We start from the raw sequence: 25,077 nt of genomic DNA, 5'->3' as shown, positions 1-25,077 counted from the left end.
CGAGGGAATGCCCCACTCTCGGAAGATCTTGCGTACCACTCTGGAATGGAGCGACCACTCGTGCGGTTGCATGACTCTGCTCAGTCTGTCGGCCAGACTGTTGTTTACACCTGCCAGGTATGTGGCTTGAAGAAGCATGCCGAACTGGCAGGCCCAACACCACATCCCGACGACTTCCTGACACAGGGGGCGAGATCCGGTGCCTCCCTGCTTGTTGATGTAATACATTGCAACCTGATTGTCTGTTCGAATTTCGATAATTTGATAGGACAGCCGACCTCTGAAGGCCTTCAGTGCGTTCCAGACCGCTCGGAGCTCCAGGAGGTTGATCTGAAGATCTTGTTCCTGGAGGGACCACAGTCCCTGGGTGTGAAGCCCATCGACATGAGCTCCCCACCCCAGGCGAGATGCATCCGTCGTCACCACTTTCGTGGGCTGTGGAATTTGGAATGGACGTCCAAGGGTCAAATTGGTCCGAAGTGTCCACCAGTGCAGCGAATTGCGGCAACTGAGGGACAGGCGGATGACATCTTCTAGATTCCCGGTGGCCTGGCACCACTGGGAAGCTAGGGTCCATTGAGCAGATCTCATGTGAAGACGAGCCATGGGAGTCACATGAACTGTGGAGGCCATATGACCTAGGAGTCTCAACATCTGCCGAGCTGTGACCTGCTGAGACGCTCTGGTCTGGGAAGCGAGGGACAGGAGGTTGTGGGCCCTCGCTTTGGGAAGAAAGGCCTGAGCCGTCTGTGAATTCAGCAGAGCTCCTATGAATTCCAGAGATTGGACTGGCTGGAGATGGGACTTTGGGTAATTTATCACAAACCCCAGCAGCTCCAGGAGGTGAATAATGCACTGCATGGACCGGAGAGCTCCCGCCTCCGAGGTGTTCTTGACCAGCCAATCGTCGAGATATGGGAACACGTGCACTCCCAGCTTGCGTAGATACGCCGTGACCACCACGAGGCACTTTGTGAACACCCGTGGGGCAGAGGCGAGCCCAAAGGGCAGCACACAATACTGAAAGTGCCGTGTCCCCAGGCGGAATCTGAGATACTGTCTGTGAGCTGGCAGTATCGGGATGTGAGTGTATGCGTCCTTTAAATCCAGGGAACATAGCCAATCGTTTTTCTGAATCATTGGTAGAAGGGTGCCCAAGGAAAGCATCCTGAACTTCTCTTTGACCAGGTATTTGTTCAGGCCTCTCAGGTCTAGGATGGGGCGCATCCCCCCTGTTTTCTTTACCACAAGGAAGTACCGTATTTTTCGGACTATAAGACGCACTTTTTTCCCCCAAAATTTGGGAGGAAAATGGGGGGTGCGTCTTATAGTCCGAAGGTAGCGTTTTGGACCTCCGTTCTGTACTTACAGGATTCCATGTTCCCTGGTGGTCTAGTGACGTCGGGGCAGGAAAGAGAATCTCGGCGGCCATTTTGAATCTCGCCGAGACCGTCAGAAAGCATTGAGAAGCACGGAGAGCAGCACGATGGGCAGGAAAGAGGGGCTCTTTCCTGCCCCGACGTCACTAGACCACCAGGGAACATGGAATCCTGTAAGTACAGAACGGAGGTCCAAAACCCGGACAAGACGCACCGGAGCACCTAGGTTTTAGAGGAGGGAAAGAAGAAAATTTTTTTTTTCCTATTTCCCTCCTCTAAAACCTAGGTGCGTCTTATGGTCCGGTGCGTCTTATGGTCCGAAAAATACGGTACCTGGAATAGAATCCCTGCCCTTCCTGCCCGGGTGGCACGGGCTCGACCGCATTGGAGCTGAGAAGGGCGGAGAGTTCCTCTGCAAGTACCTGCTTGTGAAGGGAGCTGAAGGATTGGGCTCCCGGAGGACAATTTGGTGGAGGGGAGGCCAAATTCAGGGCGTATCCGCACCGCACTATTTGGAGAACCCACTGGTCGGAGGTTATTAGAGGCCACCTTTGGTGAAAAAATTTTAACCTCCCCCCGACTAGCAGATCGTCCGGTACGGACACTTTGATGGCGACTATGTTCCCATGGATCCAGTCAAAAACCCGTCCCCGGTTTTTGCTGTGGAGGCGCAGGGGGCTGCTTAGGCGCACGCTGTTGACGGGAACGAGCGCACTGGGACTGTCCCTGATGAGGCCTTCGGGCCGGCTGGGTGTACCTACGCTTGTTGCAGGCGTAGGGCGCAGCCTGCCTGGCCCGGGAAAAACGTCCACCTGCTGAGGTGGATGCTGAAGGCGCCCGGTGGGAGAGCTTGTCGAGGGCGGTTTCCCGCTGGTGTAGTTGGTCCACCAACTGCTCGACCTTCTCACCAAAAATATTATCCCCCCGGCAAGGGACATCGGCCAGCCGCTGCTGGGTGCGGTTGTCCAGGTCAGAGGCACGCAGCCATGAGAGTCTGCGCATCACTATACCTTGGGCCGCAGCTCGAGATGCCACATCACAGGTGTCATAAATACCCCTGGACAGGAACTTTCTGCACGCCTTCAGCTGCCTGATCACCTCCTGAAAAGGCCTGGACTGCTCCGGGGGGAGCTTGTCGACCAGGTCCGCCTGTTGCTTCACATTATTCCGCATGTGTATGCTCGTGTAGAGCTGGTAGGATTGGATGCGGGTCACGAGCATTGAAGATTGGTAGGCCTTCCTCCCAAACGAGTCCAGAGTGCGAGACTCCCGCCCCGGGGGCGCCGAAGCGGTATCCCTCGAACTCCGTGCCCTCTTGAGAGCAGAGTCATGAGGCAATTGAGGCCGCATTAACTCTGGGTCTGAGTGGATCCTGTATTGGGACTCCGCTTTCTTGTGGATGGTGGGATTAGATAAAGGTCTCAACCAGTTCCGAAGCAGTGTCTCTTTGAGGACATTGTGCAACGGTACCGTGGAGGACTCTCTAGGTGGTGATGGATAGTCGAGGACCTCAAGCATCTCAGCCCTCGGCTCATCCACAGAGACCACGGGAAAGGGAATGCATATCCCTGACGAAGGAGGCAAAGGAGAGGCTCTCAGGTGGCGAGAGCTTCCTCTCCGGTGAGGGAGTGGGGTCGGAGGGAAGGCCCACAGACTCCTCTGAGGAGAAATATCTGGGGTCCTCCTCCTCCCCCCACAAGGCCTCTTCCTCAGTATCGGACATGAGCTCCCGTAGCTCAGACCTCAACCGGGCCCGGCTCGACGTCGAGGCACCAAGTCCTCGGTGGCGTCGTCGAGTGGTGGACTCCCGCGCCGGCGGGGATGAAGCTCCCTCCATCGATGTCGACTCCACCTGCGTGGCGGTTGAGACTGGCGCCGCAAGCGGCGTCGAAGGCCTCAGCACCGGGCAAGAGCACGCCGGCGCCTCCATCAACGGCGCCGGGGGTGCAAGCACCCCCGGCGCAGTCTGGCGCATCAGCCCTTCCAGGATCCCCGGAAGGATGGCTCGGAGGCAATCGTCAAGGCCCGCTGTCGAGAAAGGCGAGGGGGCCGGTGCCAGAATCTGTTCGGGTCCAGGAGACGGCACCGAAGTGCCCGTGCCCTGACGCAGCGATACCTCTACCACCGAGGGGGAATGCTCCTCCCGGCGCTGTCGCTTCCTCGGCATCGAGTCATCCTTGGAGCCGGAGCTGGTAGCCACATGCGCCGTGGGCGACCGATGACGGTGCTTTTTGGCTTTCTTCCGGTGCCCGTCATCGGCGCTCGGCGGTACCGAAGAGGAGGAGGTAGATCCCCCTCGGCCTCGAGGGATCGGGTCCGACAGGGTTCGGTCCCGATGGCCCTGGGTAGAGGGCGTGACCGGGGCCGATTGCCCGCGCGGCCGCTCACCCCTGCCATCTCCGGAAGACTGGCGGGCCAACGGAACCTGTGCTCCTGGGGTCGGTGCCGATTTCAAAAAGACGGTCCCGTAGAAGTTGCCTCGCCACCTGTGTCCGTTTTCGTAAACCGAGACACAAGGTGCACGTCTTGGTATCATGCTCCGACCCAAGGCACTGGAGGCACCAAGCGTGAGTGTCGGTCTGCGAGATATGCCGGCCGCACCGACCACACTTCTTAAATCCACTCGGACCTTCGAGGACATCGACGGAAAAAATCGCGTCGGCGAAGTCAAAGTTGTCGATGGTGGCGGTAAAAAGCACACCCGAAAAATAAATCGACCGCGCGGCCACAAGGCCACAACGAGGCGCCCCCCGCTCGACGTATGAGGGGAGATAAAACAAAGTTAGTTTTTTTTTTTTTTTTTTTTTAAAAACAAAACTAAAGAAACAACGAAGAAAAGAAAAAATTCGCGTCGAAGGCGCGATCCGGTTTCCGGGGCTGACAGAGAGAGAGACGAACACGGCTCTCTCCAGCGCGGAAAAGAAAAGACTGAGCGGGAACGGTCGCGCACGGCGGGAAGATGGCCGCGCATGCGCGGTGGGGCGTGCCCTGCGTGCGGGACCGCCTGCAAAGTTTTGTTCCGGTTGGTGGGGGCTGCCGTGGACGTCAACCCAGTCGTGAGAACAAGCAGCCTGCTTGTCCTCGGAGAAAGTATTTATCTGTGTCTCACTGTCACACACACTCTGACAAACACACACACCCACACACACTCTGTCTCTCTGTCACACCCACACACAAACATTCTCTCTATGTGCCTCAATTTCCCACACACTCTCTCTCACACACATACACTCACTGTCACACAGAAGGGGGTCATGGAAAGACAAGCACACACACACACACACACACACATACTCTGTCATGCAGAGGCACCTTACATTGCCAAAGAATCAAGAGGGAGGAGGAGGGACGGAACTTCAAACAGAAAGGCGGGGTAACTTCCACCTGCAGCAGCGGCTGGACACAGTTACTATTGGGGGTTGTGGGTAGCGAGGGGGGTTGATGTGCCCGGGGGGGGGGGGGGGGGGGGGGTTGGTGATGTGCTGAGGGAGGGGGAGGGTCGCTGGACATGGGTGGCTGGAGGGGGAGAAAGGCTTGGAATGATTTACAAATTTAACAATTATTCCTTCTCATTATAATACTTTACTAACAACTGTATGATTACCAAAAACACACTAACCCCCCCCCCCCCAATTGCTAGTGCCAGTTTCCTTCAAAACAGAAATGGGCCTTTTTTACTAGTATGTATGTATGTATGTATGTGTATATATATATATATATATATATACACACACACACTAGTAAAAAAGGCCCATTTCTGTTTTGAAGGACATCAGATTTTTATCTTTTGGAAGATATATATATATATATATATATATATATATATATCTTTTTGTCCATCCTCTTATACCCCTTGTAGCCCTCCTCCCCCCCTCTTTCCCTTTACCCCCCTCCCCTTACGTGCCCTAGGCTTGGCCACCCTAAACTATATGTGTACTCCCTGACCTTACCAATAAAGCCCACAACTACAAACCTTCCTCACTATGATCTCGGAGAAACCTCTAGAGCTAAGAACCTGTTCTGATTTCCTGTGTGTAGTTCTATTTACTTTCTCACCTTTATTGGGGTATACAGAGGGGAATAATCAAATGGCGCCGGCGAACTACATGGCCGCGATGTATTTTGCGGTGTCGCAAACAGCTGGCCAGACCCGTATTTTCGAAAAAAGATGGCCAGCCATCTTTTGTTTCGATAATATGGTTCCGGCCAGCCAAATGCCTTGGATTTGGCCGGGGTTTGAGATGGGCGGCTTCATTTTTTAGCGATAATGGAAAGTTATGTCGCCATCTCAAACCCCCGGCCAAATCCAAGGCATTTGGCCGTGGGAGGAGCCAGCATTTTTAGTGCACTGGCCCCCCTGACATGGCAGGACACCAACCGGCTCCCTAGGGGTCACTGCGGTGGACTTCAGAAAAGCTCCCACGTGCATAGCTCCCTTACTTTGGGAGCTGAGCCCCCCAACCCCCCCCAAAAAAAAAAACCCACTACCCACAAATGTACTGAACCCACTAAAACTGCTCCAGGGACCTGCATACAGCCTCTAGGACTTATTGCTGGTGTATACCTTTGCACACCAGTTCACACCTGAAGACTAATCTCTTTGAAAAAGTCCTTTATTTGAATAACCACGTTTACTCACAGTTAACTGCAGATCTGAGTTGTGCCCCACTGGCAAAGAATCCCCTGGTACTAAGATTAGCAGTAGGTCAGAGATGGCACAATGGTGTACAATGCCCTCTTTTAGCACCATTCAAGGTAAGAACTATTCTCTAACGTGGGTAACACAGGAAAGGGAACTAAAACTGGCTTACAAAAATGGCCACTACCGCATGGACTACAACAGGAACAAAACAGGGCACACTCTGACCCAGTAAGCAGGGGGAAAGCACCAGGGGAGTAGAGCCTACCAACTACCAATACCTACACCCACCACAATGCATTGCTGATGTGATTCTGCAGTGCAAATAACAGAAAATGTGTCACACTCACCCAGAGCCACATCACAAGCAGGAAAAGGCTGTCGGAGGACAGAACACATTCTGCTGTCGTGGAGGTGGGTACGGCATTGAGGCTGGCATACAGGCTGGAAAAAAAAAGTGTTTAAAGTGGGTTTCTTTGGTGGGAGGGGGTTAGTGACCACTGGGGTAGTACTGGGAGGTCATCTCCGCTTCCTTCCGGTGGTCATGTGGTCAGTTTGGGCACCTTTTTGAGGCTCGGTCGTGAAAATAAAATGACCAAGTAAACCCGGCGAAATACTGCTTAACGCCGTAATTTTTTCCCCCATTATCGGCGAAAGCTGGCTATCTGGTATCCACGCCCATACCCGCCCATGTCCGCCTTCGCTTCACCGCCGACACGCCCTCTGAACTTTTGCCGGCGAGGCGACGGGAAAGTGGCGATGCTGTAAAAAAAAGCAGCTTTCGATTATACCAATTTCGCCGCTTTTCCCAGATCACTGGCCATCTCCTGATTTGTGTCGGGAAATGGCAGGCGATCACTTTCGATTATGAGCTGGACAGTGATTTAGCTTATTCTTTCAGTCCTATGTGACTTAGAGGTGCATTTTCAAAGCACTTAGACTTACAAGTTCATAGGTTACTATGTCCTAAGTCTAAGTGCTTTGAAAATGAATCCCTATTAGTGACTTTTTGAATATCAGATCTAGGTCTGCAGTTCAATTAAAAGTTTAATGGTGATTAAAGCTATGTTATTTATTCCCCCCGCCCCTCCCAGGTCCTTGGAACTCTTAACCCTCCACTGCCCAGAGTCACAAAAGCTGCAGTGGGTGAAAAATTTTTTTAATTGCACGATTAATCACGATTACAAATTTTAATCAAAATGCAGCCATATTAAAATTAAAGAATAAAAGTAACAAAGAAATAACAAAAACAAAATACAAATTGAAAAATTACAAATTAAAGAATCTAAAACAGCATGCAGAATTGCTATAAAACAGCCTTACTTCAGAAAGTAAACCTGAATAATACCAATGCTTATAACAATTTGAGTAGGGCTAGATCTGTATAAAGAGTATAATTTGTTTTCCTCTTTTGAAGTGGCGGTAAAAGAAAAAACAAGATTATGTTGCTGAATAAGTTTTGTAAAGAAGAGGGGTAGCAAACTAATCCCCTTCTATCAGAGGTGTAGAACTCGATTATAAATATGTAACAGTTAAAGAAAACCCCTTTTTATATAAAATCAAACAGCTCAAAAGTAACCTCAATTAGCAATGTTTTCCTTTCAAGATAGGCTGCAATTTAGGTAAACTTTATTGAAGGAGATAGGAAGTGGATTAGACAGATTACATAGAAGTGTCACCCTTGGGGTGGGTGTGCCTAGAGAACCAAAGATTTGTTTTAGCTGTGAAACCAATCTTCAAAACTGTATATATTAAAACACGTTACTAACTACACCTTTGCTGTGAAACAGACCCTGCTTACAAGACCAGGTGACCCCTGCAGCTGTTAGAGGAAAAGGTTGGGAGGGCTAGCACTGAAAACTTTCAGAGAAATAACGTCTAATTTCTATCAAGACCAGTATACAATCACATTTAAATCTGAGATTTTGTAGTGCTAGGATTGTCTAAATAGTGCACCAGGTTTCAGGGCAAGACATTATACCAGTTAATGAAATAGTTACAACTTAACTGGGTATTCATTTACGTCAACAGCCTGTCTGAAAGGCTCTGAGTCTTCACATTGGAAAACAAAATCCATCAGCTCTTTACACTGCATCTTCCAAGCATTTTCGTTGTAAATGGTATCCACAATATGGTTTCCTTTCTTCACAAGCTGTTTCTGTGTAAGTAAATATAATTATTCTGCTAAATCAATGTTTAAATTTATGTTCTGTGTAAACAGTCTTAAGATTTCTAGACAGGCACAAATCCCATACCTTAATTGGTACACTGAGCAGGACTCTAGTGAATGCAAGTACAATCCTGGTTGCTCTCCTACCAGCAGCGCCATTTAAAAAACTGATGCCACATAAGCCACAAGCAGTTATCTTGCAATGTTTCTGAACAACCACTAAGGATCAAGCAAAGATAGTCTCACTCATGAGATTCCTGCTAGGGGGCTCAAGTGGAACTCTTCTTTTTTTAAAGGAGTCACAGAAATGTACTAGATTTACAAGGATGAGGATATGGGGGCAATGGGACAAGGACAGGTGCATTGTTTTTTTTTTTTATTTTACCTAACAAGAGGACATGCCTTATCTATATAAATAATTCTCACCTCGAACATTCTGAAGCTCACTCTGTGGCAGGGACACACGGAAGCCCTGCACTGTTGGTAGGCTAGGCAATCAGCACCACTCACTCACTCATAGACCCGCCCTCAGCCATGCCCCTTCCGCATATAATTCACAACCCCAATGTTCTAATGAAGTCCAACTTCCACTTGCATGGTGGCGTAGATCGGAATTTTCTCCCATAAGTGTCTGCCCTGCCCTCGCATCAAAACGTCATGATGTGGAGGGCGGAGCATGATACTCAACGAATCGGATCGCTGAGCCGCCCTGCCCTCACGTCAAAACGTCAGGACGTCGAGGGCGAGTCATGAAAAAAATGAAAAAAACAAGAGAACTTACTTCGCTCCATCAACACTGCTGGTAACAACGGAAAATAACCCACACACACACGCAACAACCTCCCCTCCCCCCAAAACCATCACATATCCAAAGTCGACAGAGGACCACATCAACCTGCCACAGCCACCCTCCTCCCCAAAATGCACCCGCAAACCTACCTCTCTTCTCCGACCTCGGAACACTGCCCTCCACCTCCTCCTTCCCTCTCTCTCTTCAACAACTTTGGAACATCGCCCTCCACCACCTCCCGAACGACTAACACCCGAGTCCCCATAAAAAACCACCATAATCTCCACCTGTCCCCTCCTGTCAAGAAAAGTCTCTGCACCTCTGCTTTGATCCCATGCCACCACCACCACCATCAAATCTGCACCACCTCCCCCCCTGCTGATGACCCTCCTGCCGCAAACCCCACGTCGCAGCCCTCGCTGCATCACCCCCCCCCCCCGGCCAAAGACGACCCTCCCACCTGAAGCCTGGAACAGCACTGAGGGACTTTGTGATTGATCGGAGTGGCAAAAAGATCCACCAAGGTGCCCCACGCTTGGAAAATCTTGCGCACTATGACCGAATTGAGTGACCACTCGTGAGGCTGCATGATCCTGGTCAGCATGTCTGCCAGACTGTTGTTTACGCCCGCCAGGTAAGTGGCTTAGAAAAACATACTGTACCGACGAGCCCAAAGCCACATCTGGACGGATTCCTGACACAGGGGGCGAGATCCGGTGCCCCCCTGCTTGTTGATGTAGTACATGGCAACCTGATTGTCTGTCTGAATTTGAATAATTTGATTGGACAGCCGATCTCTGAAAGCCTTTAGAGCGTTCCAGACTGCTCGCAACTCCAGAAGATTGATCTGAAGACCTGATTCCTGGAGGGACCAAGCTCCTTGAGTGTGAAGCCCATCAACATGAGCTCCCCATCTCAGAAGGGATGCATCCGTTGTCAGCACTTTTTGAGGCTGAGGAATTTGAAAGGGACGTCCCAAGGTCAAATTGGATCGAACTGTCCACCACTGAAGGGAACTGTGAAATTCGGTGGACAGCTGCAACTTGATACCACTGGGAAGCTAGGGTCCATTGAGCAGATCTCATTTGAAGACAAGCCATGGGTGTCACATGAACTGTGGAGGCCATATGGCCCAGAAGCCTCAACATCTGCTGAGCTGTGATCTGCTGAGACGCTCTGGCCATGGAAACGAGACACAGAAGATTGTCTGCTTTCGTCTTGGGAAGATAGGCGCGAGCAGTCTGTGAATCCAGCAGAGCTCCAATAAATTCCAGTCTTTGAACAGGAAGAAGATGGGACTTGGGGTAATTTATAACAAACCTGAGTAGCTCCAGCAGTTGAATAGTCATCTGCATGGACTGTAGAGCTGCTGCCTCCGAGGTGTTCTTCACCAGCCAATCGTCAAGGGAAGGGAACACATGCACTCCCAGTCTGCGTAGCAACGCTGTAACTACTGCCAGGCACTTGGTAAATACCCTGGGCGCAGACGCGAGACCAAAGGGCAGCACACAATACTGGAAGTGCTGCGCTCCCAGACGGAATCACAGATACCTCCTGTGAGCTGGAAATATCGGGATGTGTGTATAAGCATCCTTTAAGTCCAAAGAGCATTGCCAATCGTTTTCCTAAATCATGGGAAGAAGGGTGCCCAGGGAAACCATCCTGAACTTTTCTCAGACCAGATATTTGTTCAGGGTCCTTAGGTCTAGGATGGGACGCATCCCCCGTTTTCTTTTGCACAAGGAAGTGCCTGGAATAGAATCCCAGCCCTTCCTGCCCTGGTGGAACGGGTTCAACCGCATTGGCGCTGAGAAGGGCGGAGAGTTCCTCTGCAAGTACCTGCCTGTGCAGGAAGCTGAAGGACTGAGCTCCTGGTGGGCAATTTGGAGGCTTGGAGATCAAATTGAGGGAGTATCCTAACTGGACTATTTGGAAAACCCACCGATCGGAGGTTATAAGAGGCCACCTTTGGTGAAAAAATTTTAACCTCCCTCCGACCGGCAGATCGTCCGGCACGGACAATTTGATAGCGGCTATGCTTAGCTGGAGCCAGTCAAAAGCCCGTCCCTTGCTTTTGCTGGGGAGCTGCAGGGGCCTGTCTGGGCGCACGCTGTTGACGAGAACGAGTGCACTGGGGCTGAGCCTGAGAAGACTGTCAGGAAGGAAGATTGTACCTACACCTATTGTAGAAATAGGGAGCATTCCTTCTTCCCCGGAAAAAATGTCTACCTGATGAGGTAGAAGATGAAGGCGCCGGCGGGAAAGATTGTCCATAGTGGTTTCCTGCTGGTGGAGCTGTTCAACCACCTGCTTGACTTTCTTGCCAAAAATATTATCCCCCCGGCAAGGAACATCTGCAATCCTCTGCTGGACTCGATTATCCAGGTCAGAGGGCACGCAGCCATGAGAGTCTGCACATCACTATACCCTGAGCAGTGGCTCTGGATGCAACATCAGAAGAGTCGTAAGCACCCCTGGACAGGAATTTACGACACGCCTTCAGCTGCCTGACCACCTCCTGAAAAGGCCTGGTGTGCTCCACAGGGAGCTTGTCCACCAAGTCTGCCAGTTGCTTTACATTGTTCCGCATGTGGATGCTCGTGTAGAGCTGGTATGACTGAATCTTGAACAAGAGCATTGAGGACTGATAGGCCTTTCTCCCAAACGAGTCAAGAGTTCTAGATTTCCGCCCCAGGGGCGCTGAGGCGAAATCTCTAGTACTCCTGGCCCTCTTGAGAGCGGAATCCACAACCATAGAGTCGTGAGGTAACTGCGACCTCATCAACTCAGGCTCTCCATGAATCAGATATTGGTACTCAGCTTTTTGGGGGATGGTAGGGTTAGTGTTAGGGTAAGGACATTATGCAGAGGAACAGTGGATGATTCCGTAGGTGGTGAAGCATAGTCAAGGACCTCGAGCATCTCAGTCCTGGGCTCATCCTCAGATACCACAGGGAAGAGAATAGCCACAGACATTTCCCAGACAAATGAAGAGAAACAAAGACTCTCCAGAGGAGAAAACTTTCTTTCTGGTTAAGGAGTAGGATTAGAGGGAAGACCACAAGACTCCTCAGAAGAGAAATATCCGGGATCTTCTCCCTCATCCCAAGAGGCATCCTTCTCGGGATCGGACAAGAGTTCCTGAACTGCAGCCCGAAACTGGGCCCGGAACCATGTCCCCAATGGCGATGCCGAGAAGCCGACTCCTGTGCCGGCGGCGATGAGGCTCCCTCCATCGATGTCGACGGGGAGTTGACCTGGGATGCCGCAAGCAGTACCGGCGTCGGAGACCTCACCACAAGGCCAGAGCTAGCTGCCGCTTCCATCAATGGTGCCGGAGACGCAAGCACCCCCGGCACCGGAACAGGCTGACGCAGCAACCCCTCCAGCAGACCTGGAAGAATGGCTTGGATGCGCTCATCCAGAGTCGCTGTCGAGCAAGGCTGCGGGGTCAGTGCAGGAACCAGGTCCAGAATCTGTTGAGGAGGCGGTACCGGGCTGTCCGAAGACCGACACCTCCTGAATGGAAGGTGAGTGCTCCTCTTGGCGTCGGCGCTTCACGGGTGTCGAATCCTTCGACGCCCCGGAGCTCCCGGTACCGTGTTTAGAAGGAGTCCGATGACAATGCTTCTTTGCCTTCGCTCGAAACACGTCATCGATACTCCTCTGTACCGATGAGGAGGGACATGGAATCCACACGCCTCCTCGGGGTCGGGTCAGAGAGTGGTTGGTCCCAGTGGGCCTGTCCAGCAGGAGTCTTCGAGACAGGTGGAGACCCACTCGATGGCTCACTGCTCCCAGTATGTGGTGTCCAGACACCATTACCTGCGCTCCCGATGTCGATACCATCTCCAGTGCCGATATCGACGCTACCAACCGCGGTACCGATGTCGAAGAACGGGGCGAAGCTCCAAAAAGACAATCCTTGAAGAGCTTGTCTCAACGCCTATGTCCACTTTTTTCAAGCTAAGACACAACTTACATATGACTGGGCAATGGTCGGGGCCCAAGCACTGAAGGACACCACACGTGAGGGTCCATACCCGAGATCGCCCGGTTGCACCGATTTCACTTCTTGAAGCCGCTGGGCGCCCTCGATGACATGGACGGAAAAATAGCGGCGGCAAAATCAAAATTCTCGATTGTGCCAAAAATAAAGACACAAAAAATGAGAAAACTGCATACACGTGGCAGAAGCAAAAGAAAACTTAACAGGACCTAAAACTAAGAAATAAAGGAATTTTTTTTTTATATTAAAGGGAAACAACTTAAATAAAAAGAAAAACGAGGGAAAAGGTAGGCAAAAACAAACAAACAAAAAAATCAGCTAAGGCTCTTTCAGGGCACACAGAGAGAGACCGCAAGCAGTCACTCTCTACCGCGGAGAAAAAAGAACTGAAATGGGACTCTCACGCGACGGGCGGGAAGATGGCTGCGCATACGCGGTGTGCGCGCTCGAAGACTCTAGCAAACTTTTTGTTGCTAGGAAAATTTCAGTTCCTGGGGCTGCCGTGGACGTCACCCAATCATGAGAACAAGCAGCCTCTGCTTGTCCTCGGAGAACACAACTTTCCAGGTCAAAAACTTCAAATGACAGGAATTCAGAGGCTTAAAAGGAGATTTCATCAGTTGGTTGAGGACTGTTGAGATCCTATGACATAGTGGGAGGTTTGATAGGGGACTTGGTCAGCAACAAACCTCTCATGAAGTGAACAACTAAAGGCTATACAGAGATGGACTCACCTCCTACATGGTGATGGTGAGCACTAATTGAGATGAGCCCTCACAGAACTGACTTTCAAATCAGACTCAGAAAGGTGTATGAGGTAGGAGGTACTCAGGAGCAGAAGAAGAGTGGGAACAGAATCTAGAAGCCATATTTTCTACTGTACTCCAAAGGTCATTTTCAAGACCAGAACAATTTTCAACAAGGGACTTGCTCTCGTATGCTTTGTCTATAAGTTTTCTTGGGACAAAGTACAGAGACTCCTGAAGAAGGCACTTCTAGTGCCGAAACAGGGTACCTTGTAGAGTCTTCTCTCAATAAACTTTACTTCAAATATTGGATGTTTCTGATCTGTTTGTTGAAGAGCCTGATTCTGTTCCCACTCTTCTCCTGCTCCTGAAATCATCTGTGGGACACTGTTGTTGTTTTCCACTTTGGTGGTTTTTGCTTTAGGAGGTACTCAAGCAGTTTTTGTGTATGGCAAGAGAAGGGTTCTAAGGCTTGCCCTCAGATGAGATGGCAAACCTCTTCCACTTAAAAGAGTAACACCGCTTAGTGGAATCTTTCCTGGAAGCCAGCAAGACACGGGAGACACCCTCAGGCAATCCCAGGGGTTCAAGTTCTACACTCTCAACATCCAAGCAGTGAGGGCTAGGGATTGGAGGTTGGGATGCAGAAGGAAACCCTCATTCTGCGTGATGAGGGTCAGAAAACAGTCCAATCTCCATGGACCTTTGGAGGACAACGCCAGAAGAGGAGGGAACCAGATGTGCGGCAGCCAGGAGCGGTCAGAATCATGGTGCCCTGATCTTGCCTGAGTTTCAGCAAAGTCTTCTCTGTGAGAGGTATGGGAGGATACATATACTGAAGACCCTCCCCCCAATATAGGAGGAAGTCCTCTGACACTAGTCTACCACGTGACCCGAGCCTGGAGCAGAACTGAGGGACTTTGTTGTTGAGGTGAGTGGTGAAAAGATCCACAGAAGGGACGTCCCACTCTCAGAAGATCTTCTGGGTTATGTCCATGTTTCGAGATCACTTGTACAGTTGCAATATCCTGCTCAATCTGTCTGCCAGGCAGTTGTTCTTGTCAGGTAGGTAAGTGGCACAGAGGTCCATACTGTGAAGTAAAGCCCACTACCACATGCCCACTGCTTTCTGACACAAGCAGTATGATCCTACACCCCACTGCTTGTTAACACAGAATGTCGCAACCAGGTTGTCTGTTTGAATGAGAACAATTTTGATTCTGGAGTCGATCTCTGAAAACCTTAGAGCATTCCAAATAGCCCTGAGTTCAAGGAGATTGATGTGGAACTGAACCTCCTGAGTGGACCAATGGTGCTGAGTGTGAAGCCCATCCATATAAGCTCCCCAACCCAGGTTAGATGCATCCGTTGTCAACACCTTCAGAGGTGATGGAATTTGGAACAGAAGCCCCAGAGTTAAAATGGCCTGAATCGTCCACCAGAGAAGAGTGTGGGCCAGTTCCGGTGGTATGCGAATGACATCCATTAGGTTCCCTGGTGCCTGAGACCACTGGGAAGCTAAGGTCCACTGGGTCACTCTCAAATGGAGCCGTGCCATGGGAGCGACATGCATGATGGAGGCCATTTTGCCCATCAGTCTCAACATTTGCAGAGTTGAAACCTGCTGGCTGCTGCAGACCTGCGAGGCAAGCGTTACTAAGGTATCCGCTCTCGCTTGAGGAAGGAAGGCCCGAGCCTATCTAGCAGGATGCCTATGTATTCCAATTGATGAACTGGGTGTAGGTGGGACTTGGGATAGTTGATGGCAAAACCCCAGTAGCTCAAACACCTGAATAATAATCCTCATTGACTCCTTCCTGAGATGTGCTCTTTACCAGCCAATCATCCAGGTAGGGAAACATATACACCTCCAGTCTGCGTAGATGCACAACTACCACCAGACACTTGGTGAAAACGCTGGGTACAGACGCTAGGCCAAGGCAGAATGTGATACTGGTAGTAGCATTTCCCCACAAGAAATCCGAGATACTTCCTGTGACTTGGAAGTATCAAAATGAGGGTTCATGCATCCTTCAAGTCCAGAGAGCATAGCCAGTCATTTTCCTGAATTAGAGGAGGAAGGGTGTCCAGGGAAAGCATTCTGAACTGTTCCTTGACTAGGAATTTGATGGGCTGATATCCCCCCCCCCCCCCATATTTTTTGATCACAAGGAAGTACCTGAAATAGAATCCCTTTGCTTCTCCTGGTGGTACGGGTTCAACCACTCAGGCCTGTAGATTTCCTCTGCAAGTACCTACTTGTGCTCAGAACTGATGAAAGACACTCTCGGTGCACAATCTGGAGGTTTCTGATGTCAATTCAGTGCATACCTGAGGAGGACTATTTGAAGAACCCAAGAAAAATTAGCCTCTCCCTGACCAGAAGGTTGTCTGGGATGGATACTTTTTGTGCAGCTATGCTCTGCTGGAGCCAGTCAAAAGCCCATGCCCTGATTGGGGAGCCAGCTTGGACTTCTGAGGATGGGGCTGGGTCCAAGTCACTTGAGTGGAACGAGCAGGAGGTGGGAGCCTACACCTGAGAGTAGTAGGAACACTGCCTAGACCCGGTCGAAAATCTTCTTGCTGAAGATGCAGATGGAGTACACAGAGAGAGTGTGGATAGTATCTGTATATTTCTTACAGAGGTCAGTGACCTCCTTCACTATCTCTCCAACCAAGTTGTCCCCTTGGAACGGCAAATCCAACATCCTCTCTTGAGCCACTGGTTCCAGGTCAGAGACATACAGCCATGAGAGTCTGGGCATCCCTACACCCATTCCAGAGATTCTGGACGCAACATCAAAATAGCCCTGATACATAGGTGCCCCTGACCAGACAATGTCTACATTCCATCTGCTTGTGACCAGCTGGCAAAGCTCTGTGGACTGCTCCGAAGAGAGAGTCCACCAGAGTCGGTGTACTTTTCACTAAAAAATCCAAGTAAAGGCTCATGTAGAGCTGGTAGGACTGGATGTGGTCAACGAGCATCGAGGCCTAAAAAGTCTTCCTCCCAAACGAATCCAATGTTCTGGCCTCACATCCTGGGGGCATCCAGGCACAAGACTGAGAACTTTTGGCCTGTTTGATTCGACCACCATGGAGTTGTGTGGCAACTGTGCCTTCTTGAAAACAGGAGCCTTCTGGATACAATACTGTGTGTATCCACCTTCTTGGGTGCAACCTGCACCGTGAGAAGAGATTCCCAGTTCATCAAAAGTTTGTCCTTAAGGATAGGGTGCAATGGTACAGTGACCCCTTCCTTAGGACTGGACTTATAGCCCAGGACAGACATCTCTGCTCTGGGCTCCTCCTCTGTCTCCAACTTAAATGGGACGACCACAGCTATCTCCCTCACAAAACTGGTGAAAGAACACCTCCAGTGGAGATTTTAGTCTCTCTTGAGGAGAGAGATCAGATGGAATTCCATATGACTCTTCCTCAGAGAAGTAATGTGGATTCCCATCTGACTCCTCCGAGCAGTCCCAATGTAACTCTTCACTATACTCAGGTGCAGTGAATGAGTCTGTACTGACCTCGGCCTGAAGGAATGATATCCACATTCTGAGTGGCTTCAAGGTGCAGCCTTAACTTTAGGCTCCAGGGAAACTTCCTCCCTCCCCGAGCGGAAGGCGGTACTGCCTACTCTGTAATCAACACCCTATGATGCCCTGGCGTCGAAGATCTGTGTCACGCTTCTTGTGGAACCTTGGGGTTAGTGAGCCCTTGGGCCACTGCCGAAGGGCGGCAGTGGCAGGAGGAATCACCCAAGCACAGACAAGGCAGAACAGACGTACCAGCAACTTCAGGACAGGATCTACCAGGCGAGGACTGCAGCCAAGGCAACACAAGCTGGAGCAAGCAGAACAGGAATTCAGCCCAAACTTCACCTGCACTTAACCGCCGTTCCTCAGGAGTTGAGCCCCTGGGTGCAAGCGGCCGACAGGACTTACCGGACAGGGCAAGAAGGCAGAACTGCAGGAACAGTAGCCGGCTGGCGAACAGCAGGTACTTCCAGAAAACACACCGGGGTTCCAGGCAGGCAGCAAGCAGCAGATAAAACCAGAAAACAAGCCGGGTCTGGGTGGGCAGCAGACAGAATAAACCAGGAGACAAGCAGGGTCAAAGCCACAATCAGGAAATAGCACAGCAGCACTGCAACAAACTCTCACCAAAGCAAACTCCTCTGAGGACCTCTGTTGCAAGGCAAACTAGAGACCTCAGGTGGTTAATAAAGGCAGCATACAAGCTTAGTTCCAAAAAACTCCCAAAACAATCTGGAAGGCTGGAAGATCCGGACTGGACCAGCATATCTTCTGGAACATAGGAAACGGTAAGCCATCAGTTCAAAGAAGCCACCAGGTCTAACCACCGGGGGCCGAGGTGACAAAGCAAGGAACCTGGGCACCACCGTGACATCTGGGCATCGGCACTGATGGAGCCTTGAAGAGGGCCTGGGGCTGTTCCGACGGTGGTGCAAGCACCCTGGATACCAAAGCGTGAGTCCCCTGTAGCAACTGTGCCAGCTCCTCTGAAGCCTGCTGCGGAACCACTCAAAAGTGGACATCGACAAAGGCACGGGAGTTGGTGCAGAAGCAGTCTGAGAAGACGTCAGTGTCAAATCAGTGGCGTGGATTGGGCTGCTCGATGACTTGTGCATTGGCACCTCTTCTAAGGAGGGGGAGAACTCCTCCCGGTGCTGGCGCTTCTTGGGTATCAAAGGATCCGAAGTCCCTTGCTCCTGGCACTATGAATTAAGAAGACAGATGCTTGTGCTTCTTGGGCTTGCCCCGACACATAACGCCTCAAGAATGCCTCCAAATCCGTACGTGTCCTCGGTGGCAGGACCGATGTAGACTGGTATCGGGGCCTGCTACTAGCGCCCAGTGTCAAGGCAGGTGGAGACCCACTCAATGCTGGTGAACTCCCAGTGGATGCAGAATATGGAGCAGTCATTGAGGTCCATGTAGCTTCTGGTGTTAAAGTTGATGGTCCAACCTTCGAGGAGGCAAAAAGATGCTCCATTTGAGCTAGTCGCACCAGCTGCATTTTTAAACAGAGATCACAATCAGTGGTGTCATGATCTGGCCCAAGGCATCTGATGCACCAACTCTGCAGGTCCATGGCAGAAATCACACATGTACACTTGGTGCACACCTTTGAAGCAATTGGGGGTCTTCCGTGACATCAAAAAAAGAATCTTGGCTAAATTAAACTCCTGAACAGATAAAAGAGGACGGGGCTGTGGCCTAAAATAAAGAAAACTTGAAGTGCTAAAAAATCTAATAAAATACGAAGGAAAAATAGCAGCAAAGAAAAAGAATTATCAAAAAAGAAAAAACCCACATGGGAAAGCACAAACAAGTCTTCTGGCAAAAACACAGCATGAGTGACAGAACACAGAAATGTGTCCTCTCAGCTCTGTGAAAAAACAAAGACTGGAGGACCTGCGTTTGCACGCCGGGCTGGAAGGTATCAGTGCATGTGCGGTGGGACATTGCTAGAATTTTCTATTGTACTCACTAGTTAGCGTTTGCACCGGGCTCCATTGGATGATGTCACCCAAATGTGAGAATAAGGCTTGCTTGTCCTCAGAGAAAGTGAATGATACATACCTGTAGCAGGTGTTCTCCGAGGACAGCAGGCTGATTGTTCTCACGACTGGGTGACGTCCGCGGCAGCCCCCACCAACCGGAAAAAAGCTTCGCGGGACGGTCGGCACGCAGGGCACGCCCACCGCGCATGCGCGGCCGTCTTCCCGCCCGTGCGCGACCGCTCCCGCCAGTTGAATGACTAGCAAAAGATGAAACACACAACTCCAAAGGGGAGGAGGGAGGGTAGGTGAGAACAATCAGCCTGCTGTCCTCGGAGAACACCTGCTACAGGTATGTATCATTCACTTTCTCCGAGGACAAGCAGGCTGCTTGTTCTCACGACTGGGGTATCCCTAGCTCTCAGGCTCACTCAAAACAAGAACCCAGGTCAATTGAACCTCGCAACGGCGAGGGTACAACAGAAATTGACCTACGAAGAACAACTAACTGAGAGTGCAGCCTGACCAGAATAAATTCGGGTCCTGGAGGGTGGAGTTGGATTTAAACCCCAAACAGATTCTGCAGCACCGACTGCCCGAACCGACTGTTGCGTCGGGTATCCTGCTGGAGGCAGTAATGAGATGTGAATGTGTGGACAGATGACCACGTCGCAGCCTTGCAGATCTCTTCAATAGTGGCTGACTTCAAGTGGGCCACCGACGCTGCCATGGCTCTGACACTATGAGCCGTGACATGACCCTCAAGAGTCAGCCCAGCCTGGGCATAAGTGAAGGAAATGCAATCTGCTAGCCAATTGGAGATGGTGCGTTTCCCAACAGCGACCCCTAGCCTGTTAGGGTCGAAAGAAATAAACAATTGGGCGGACTGTCTGTTGGGCTGTGTCCGCTCCAAGTAGAAGGCCAATGCTCTCTTGCAGTCCAATGTGTGCAACTGACGTTCAGCAGGGCGGGTATGCGGCCTGGGAAAGAATGTTGGCAAGACAATTGACTGGTTAAGATGGAACTCCGACACCACCTTCGGCAGGAACTTTGTGTGGGTACGGAGCACTACTCTGTTGTGATGAAATTTGGTATATGGAGCATGAGCTACTAGGGCTTGAAGCTCACTGACCCTACGAGCGGAAGTAACTGCCACCAAGAAAATGACCTTCCAGGTCAAGTACTTCAGATGGCAGGTATTCAGTGGCTCAAAAGGAGGTTTCATCAGCTGGGTGAGGACGACGTTGAGATCCCATGACACAGTAGGAGGCTTGATAGGGGGCTTTGACAAAAGCAAGCCTCTCATGAATCGAACGACTAAAGGCTCTCCAGAGATGGCTTTACCTTCCACACGATAATGGTAAGCACTAATCGCACTAAGGTGATTCCTTACTGAGTTGGTCTTGAGGCCAGACTCTGATAAGTGCAGAAGGTATTCAAGCAGGTTCTGTGCAGGGCAAGAACGAGGTTCTAGGGCCTTGCTCTCACACCACACGACAAACCTCCTCCACTTGAAAAAGTAACTCTTTTTAGTGGAATCCTTCCTAGAGGCAAGCAAGACCCGGGAGACACCCTCAGACAGACCCAACGCAGTGAAGTCTACGCCCTCAACATCCAAGCCGTGAGAGCCAGGGACTGAAGGTTGGGGTGCAGCAACGCTCCGTCGTTCTGCGAGATGAGAGTCGGAAAACACTCCAATCTCCACGGTTCCCCGGAGGACAACTCCAGAAGAAGAGGGAACCAGATCTGACGGGGCCAAAAGGGCGCTATCAGAATCATGGTGCCGCGGTCTTGCTTGAGCTTCAGTAAGGTCTTCCCCACCAAAGGTATGGGAGGATAAGCATACAGGAGGCCGGTCCCCCAATGGAGGAGAAAAGCGTCCGACGCTAGCCTGCCGTGTGCCTGAAGTCTGGAACAGAACAGAGGCAGCTTGTGGTTGGTCTGAGAGGCGAAAAGGTCCACCGAGGGGGTGCCCCACTCTCGGAAGATCTTGCGTACCACTCTGGCGTGGAGCGACCACTCGTGCGATTGCATGACTCTGCTCAGTCTGTCGGCCAGACTGTTGTTTACGCCTGCCAGGTACGTGGCTTGGAGGAGCATGCCGAACCGACACGCCCAACGCTACATCCCGACGGCCTCCTGACACAGGGGGCGAGATCCGGTGCCCCCCTGCTTGTTGACGTAATACATTGCAACCTGATTGTCTGTCCGAATTTGGATAATTTGGCAGGACAGCCGATCTCTGAAAGCCTTCAGTGCGTTCCAGATCGCTCGGAGCTCCAGGAGGTTGATCTGCAGATCCTTTTCCTGGAGGGACCACAGTCCCTGGGTGTGAAGCCCATCGACATGAGCTCCCCACCCCAGGCGAGATGCATCCGTCGTCAACACTTTCGTGGGCTGTGGAATTTGAAATGGACGTCCCCGTGTCAAATTGGTCCGGATGGTCCACCAGAGCAGTGAAGTGCGGCAACTGGTGGAGAGGCGGGTGACATCTTCTAGATTCCCGGTGGCTTGGAACCACTGGGAAGCTAGGGTCCATTGAGCAGATCTCATGTGAAGACGAGCCATGGGAGTCACATGAACTGTGGAGGCCATATGACCCAGAAGTCTCAACATCTGCCGAGCTGTGATCTGCTGAGACGCTCTGGTCTGCGAAGCCAGGGCCAGGAGATTGGTGGCCCTCGTTTCGGGAAGGTAGGCCTGAGCCGTCTGGGTATTCAGCAGAGCTCCTATGAATTCCAGAGACTGGGTTGGCTGGAGATGGGACTTTGGGTAATTTATCACAAACCCCAGCAGCTCCAGAAGCTGAATAGTGCACTGCATGGACCGGAGGGCTCCTGCCTCCGAGGTGTTCTTGACCAGCCAATCGTCGAGATATGGGAACACGTGCACTCCCAGCTTGCGTAGGTAGGCCGCTACCACCACGAGGCACTTGGTAAACACTCGTGGGGCAGAGGCGAGCCCAAAGGGCAGCACACAATACTGAAAGTGCCGTGCGCCCAGGCGGAATCTGAGATACTGTCTGTGAGCTGGCAGTATCGGTATGTGAGTATATGCGTCCTTTAAATCCAGGGAACATAGCCAATCGTTTTTCTGAATCATTGGCAGAAGGGTGCCCAAGGAAAGCATCCTGAACTTTTCTTTGACCAGGAATTTGTTCAGGCCTCTCAGGTCTAGGATGGGACGCATCCCCCCTGTTTTCTTTTCCACAAGGAAGTACCTGGAATAGAATCCCTGCCCTTCCTGCCCGGGTGGTATGGGCTTGACCGCATTGGCGCTGAGAAGGGCGGAGAGTTCCTCTGCAAGTACCTGCTTGTGATGGGAGCTGAAAGACTGAGCTCCCGGGGGACAATTTGGAGGCAGGGAGGCCAAATTCAGGGCGTATCCGCACCGCACTATTTGGAGAACCCACTGGTCGGAGGTTATGAGAGGCCACCTTTGGTGAAAAAATTTTAACCTCCCTCCGACCGGCAGATCGTCCGGTACGGACACTTGTAGGGCGGCTATGTTCCCGTGGATCCAGTCAAAAGCCCGTCCCCGGCTTTTGCTGTGGAGGCGCAGGGGGCTGCTTAGGCGCACGCTGTTGACGAGAACGAGCGCGCTGGGGCTGTCCCTGTGCCTGACGAGGCCTTCGGGCCGGCTGGTTGTACCTACGCTTTGCAAAAGAATAGGGTGCAGCCTGCCGGGCCCGGGAAAAACGTCCACCTGTGGAGGTGGATGCTGAAGGCGCCCGGTGGGAGAGCTTGTCGAGAGCGGTTTCCCGCTGATGCAGTTGGTCCACCATCTGCTCGACCTTCTCACCAAAAATGTTATCCCCCCGGCAAGGGACGTCGGCCAGTCTCTGCTGGGTGCGGTTGTCCAGGTCAGAGGCACGCAGCCATGAGAGCCTGCGCATCACTATACCTTGGGCCGCAGCACGAGATGCCACGTCACAGGTGTCATAGATACCCCTGGACAGGAACTTTCTGCACGCCTTCAGCTGCCTGACCACCTCCTGATAAGGCCTGGACTGCTCCGGCGGGAGCTCCTCGACCAGGTCCGCCAGTTGCTGCACATAGGTCCGCATGTGAATGCTCATATAGAGCAGGTATGATTGGATGCGGGTCACGAGCATGGAGGATTGGTAGGCCTTCCTCCCAAATGAGTCCAGAGTGCGAGACTCCCGCCCCGGGGGCGCCGAGGCGGTATCCCTCGAACTCCGTGCCCTCTTGAGAGCAGAATCCACGACCGCTGAGTCATGGGGCAATTGTGGCCGCATTAGCTCTGGGTCGGAGTGGATCCTGTACTGGGACTCTGCTTTCTTGGGAATGGTGGGGTTAGTTAATGGTCGCACCCAGTTCCGAAGCAGCGTCTCCTTAAGGACATTGTGCAGCGGCACCGTGGAGGACTCTCTAGGTGGTGATGGATAGTCGAGGACCTCGAGCATCTCGGCCCTCGGCTCTTCCACAGAGACCACGGGGAAGGGAATGCTAATAGACATATCCCGCACAAAGGAGGCAAAGGAGAGACTCTCGGGAGGTGAGAGTTTCCTCTCCGGTGAAGGTGTGGGGTCCGAGGGAAGGCCCGTAGACTCCTCTGAGGAGAAATATCTAGGGTCCTCCTCTTCCCCCCACGAGTCCTCATCCTCGGTGTCGGACATAAGCTCATGTAGCTGAGTCCTGAACCGGGCCCGGCTCGACGTCGAGGCACCAAGGTCTCGGTGTCGTCGAGCGGTGGACTCCCGCGCCGGCAGGGACGGAGCTCCCTCCATCGACGTCGACGGGGACTCCACCTGTGTGGCGGTCGAGACCGGCACCGCAAGCGGCGGCGGTGTCGACGGCCCCGGCGCCGGGCTAGAGCTCGCCGGCGCCACAGTCATCGGCGCCGAGGGCGCAAGCACCCCCGGCGCCGGCACAGCCTGGCGCATCAGCCCTTCCAGGATCCCCGGAAGGATGGCTCTGAGGCACTCGTCCAGGCCCGCTGCCGGGAAAGGCGGTGGGGCCGGTAGGGGTGTCGGCGCCAGAAGCTGCTGGGGGCCAGGAGACGGCACCGAGGTGCCGGAACCCCGACGCGTCGGTACCTCCACAACCGACAGAGACCTCTCCTCTCGACGATGACGCTTCGGCGTCGCCTCCTCTCCGATATCCGGATGCACCGAGGGCGACCGGTGACGACGCTTCTTATCTTTCTTACGATGCCCGTCACCGGCGCCGGAAGGCATGGAGGAGGAGGAGGTCGATCCCCCTCGGTCTCGAGGTACCGGGTCAGACAGGGTTCGGTCCCGTGGCCCACGAGCTGAGGGAGTGACCGGGGCCGACTGCCCACGCGGCCTCTCACCCCCACTCTCACCGGAGGACCGGTAGGCCGACGGGACCTGTTCTCCTGGGGTCGCTGCCATCGGTGCCGATGTCTCGGGCATCGATACCGGTACCGAAGGGCCGGGCGTCGATACCGATGCCTTCGAGGTCGACGTCGAGGGGCCGGCGCAAGTTCCAAAAAGACGGTCCCGCAGAACTTGCCTCGCAACCTGAGTCCGTTTCCGGAGACCGAGACACAGAGAACACGACTTGATATTGTGCTCCGGCCCGAGGCACTGGAGGCACCAAGCGTGGGTGTCGGTCTGCGAGATCGGCCGGCCGCAGCGACCACACTTTTTAAATCCACTCGGGACCTTCGAGGACATCGACGGAAAAATCGCGTCGGCGAAGTCAAAGTCGTCAATGGTGGCTGAAATCACACCACGAAAAGGAAAACGACCGTGCGGCCACTAGGCCGCAACGCAGCGTCCCCGCTGGAAGCGAGGGAAAAAGGGAGCGCGTGCTCCACACGCGCAGG

At 52.3% G+C, this 25,077-nt stretch overlaps 1 protein-coding gene across 2 annotated transcripts in view; it reads right to left on the bottom strand.

Annotated features, from left to right (window-relative positions):
* BRWD1 (bromodomain and WD repeat domain containing 1) overlaps positions 1 to 25,077 on the bottom strand; it is a 523,732-nt gene that overhangs the window by 102,290 nt on the left and 396,365 nt on the right. For both annotated transcript variants that reach the window (XM_030203838.1, XM_030203839.1), the window contains exon 35: positions 8,027 to 8,176. In XM_030203838.1, coding sequence (XP_030059698.1) covers positions 8,027 to 8,176 — 150 coding nt within the window. The remainder of the gene's footprint in view (positions 1 to 8,026; positions 8,177 to 25,077) is intronic.

The sequence above is a fragment of the Microcaecilia unicolor genome, chromosome 5 (assembly GCF_901765095.1).
Source record: "Microcaecilia unicolor chromosome 5, aMicUni1.1, whole genome shotgun sequence".
NCBI classification, from domain to species: Eukaryota; Metazoa; Chordata; class Amphibia; order Gymnophiona; family Siphonopidae; genus Microcaecilia; species Microcaecilia unicolor.
This window is presented reverse-complemented; position numbering and strand designations above follow the sequence as displayed.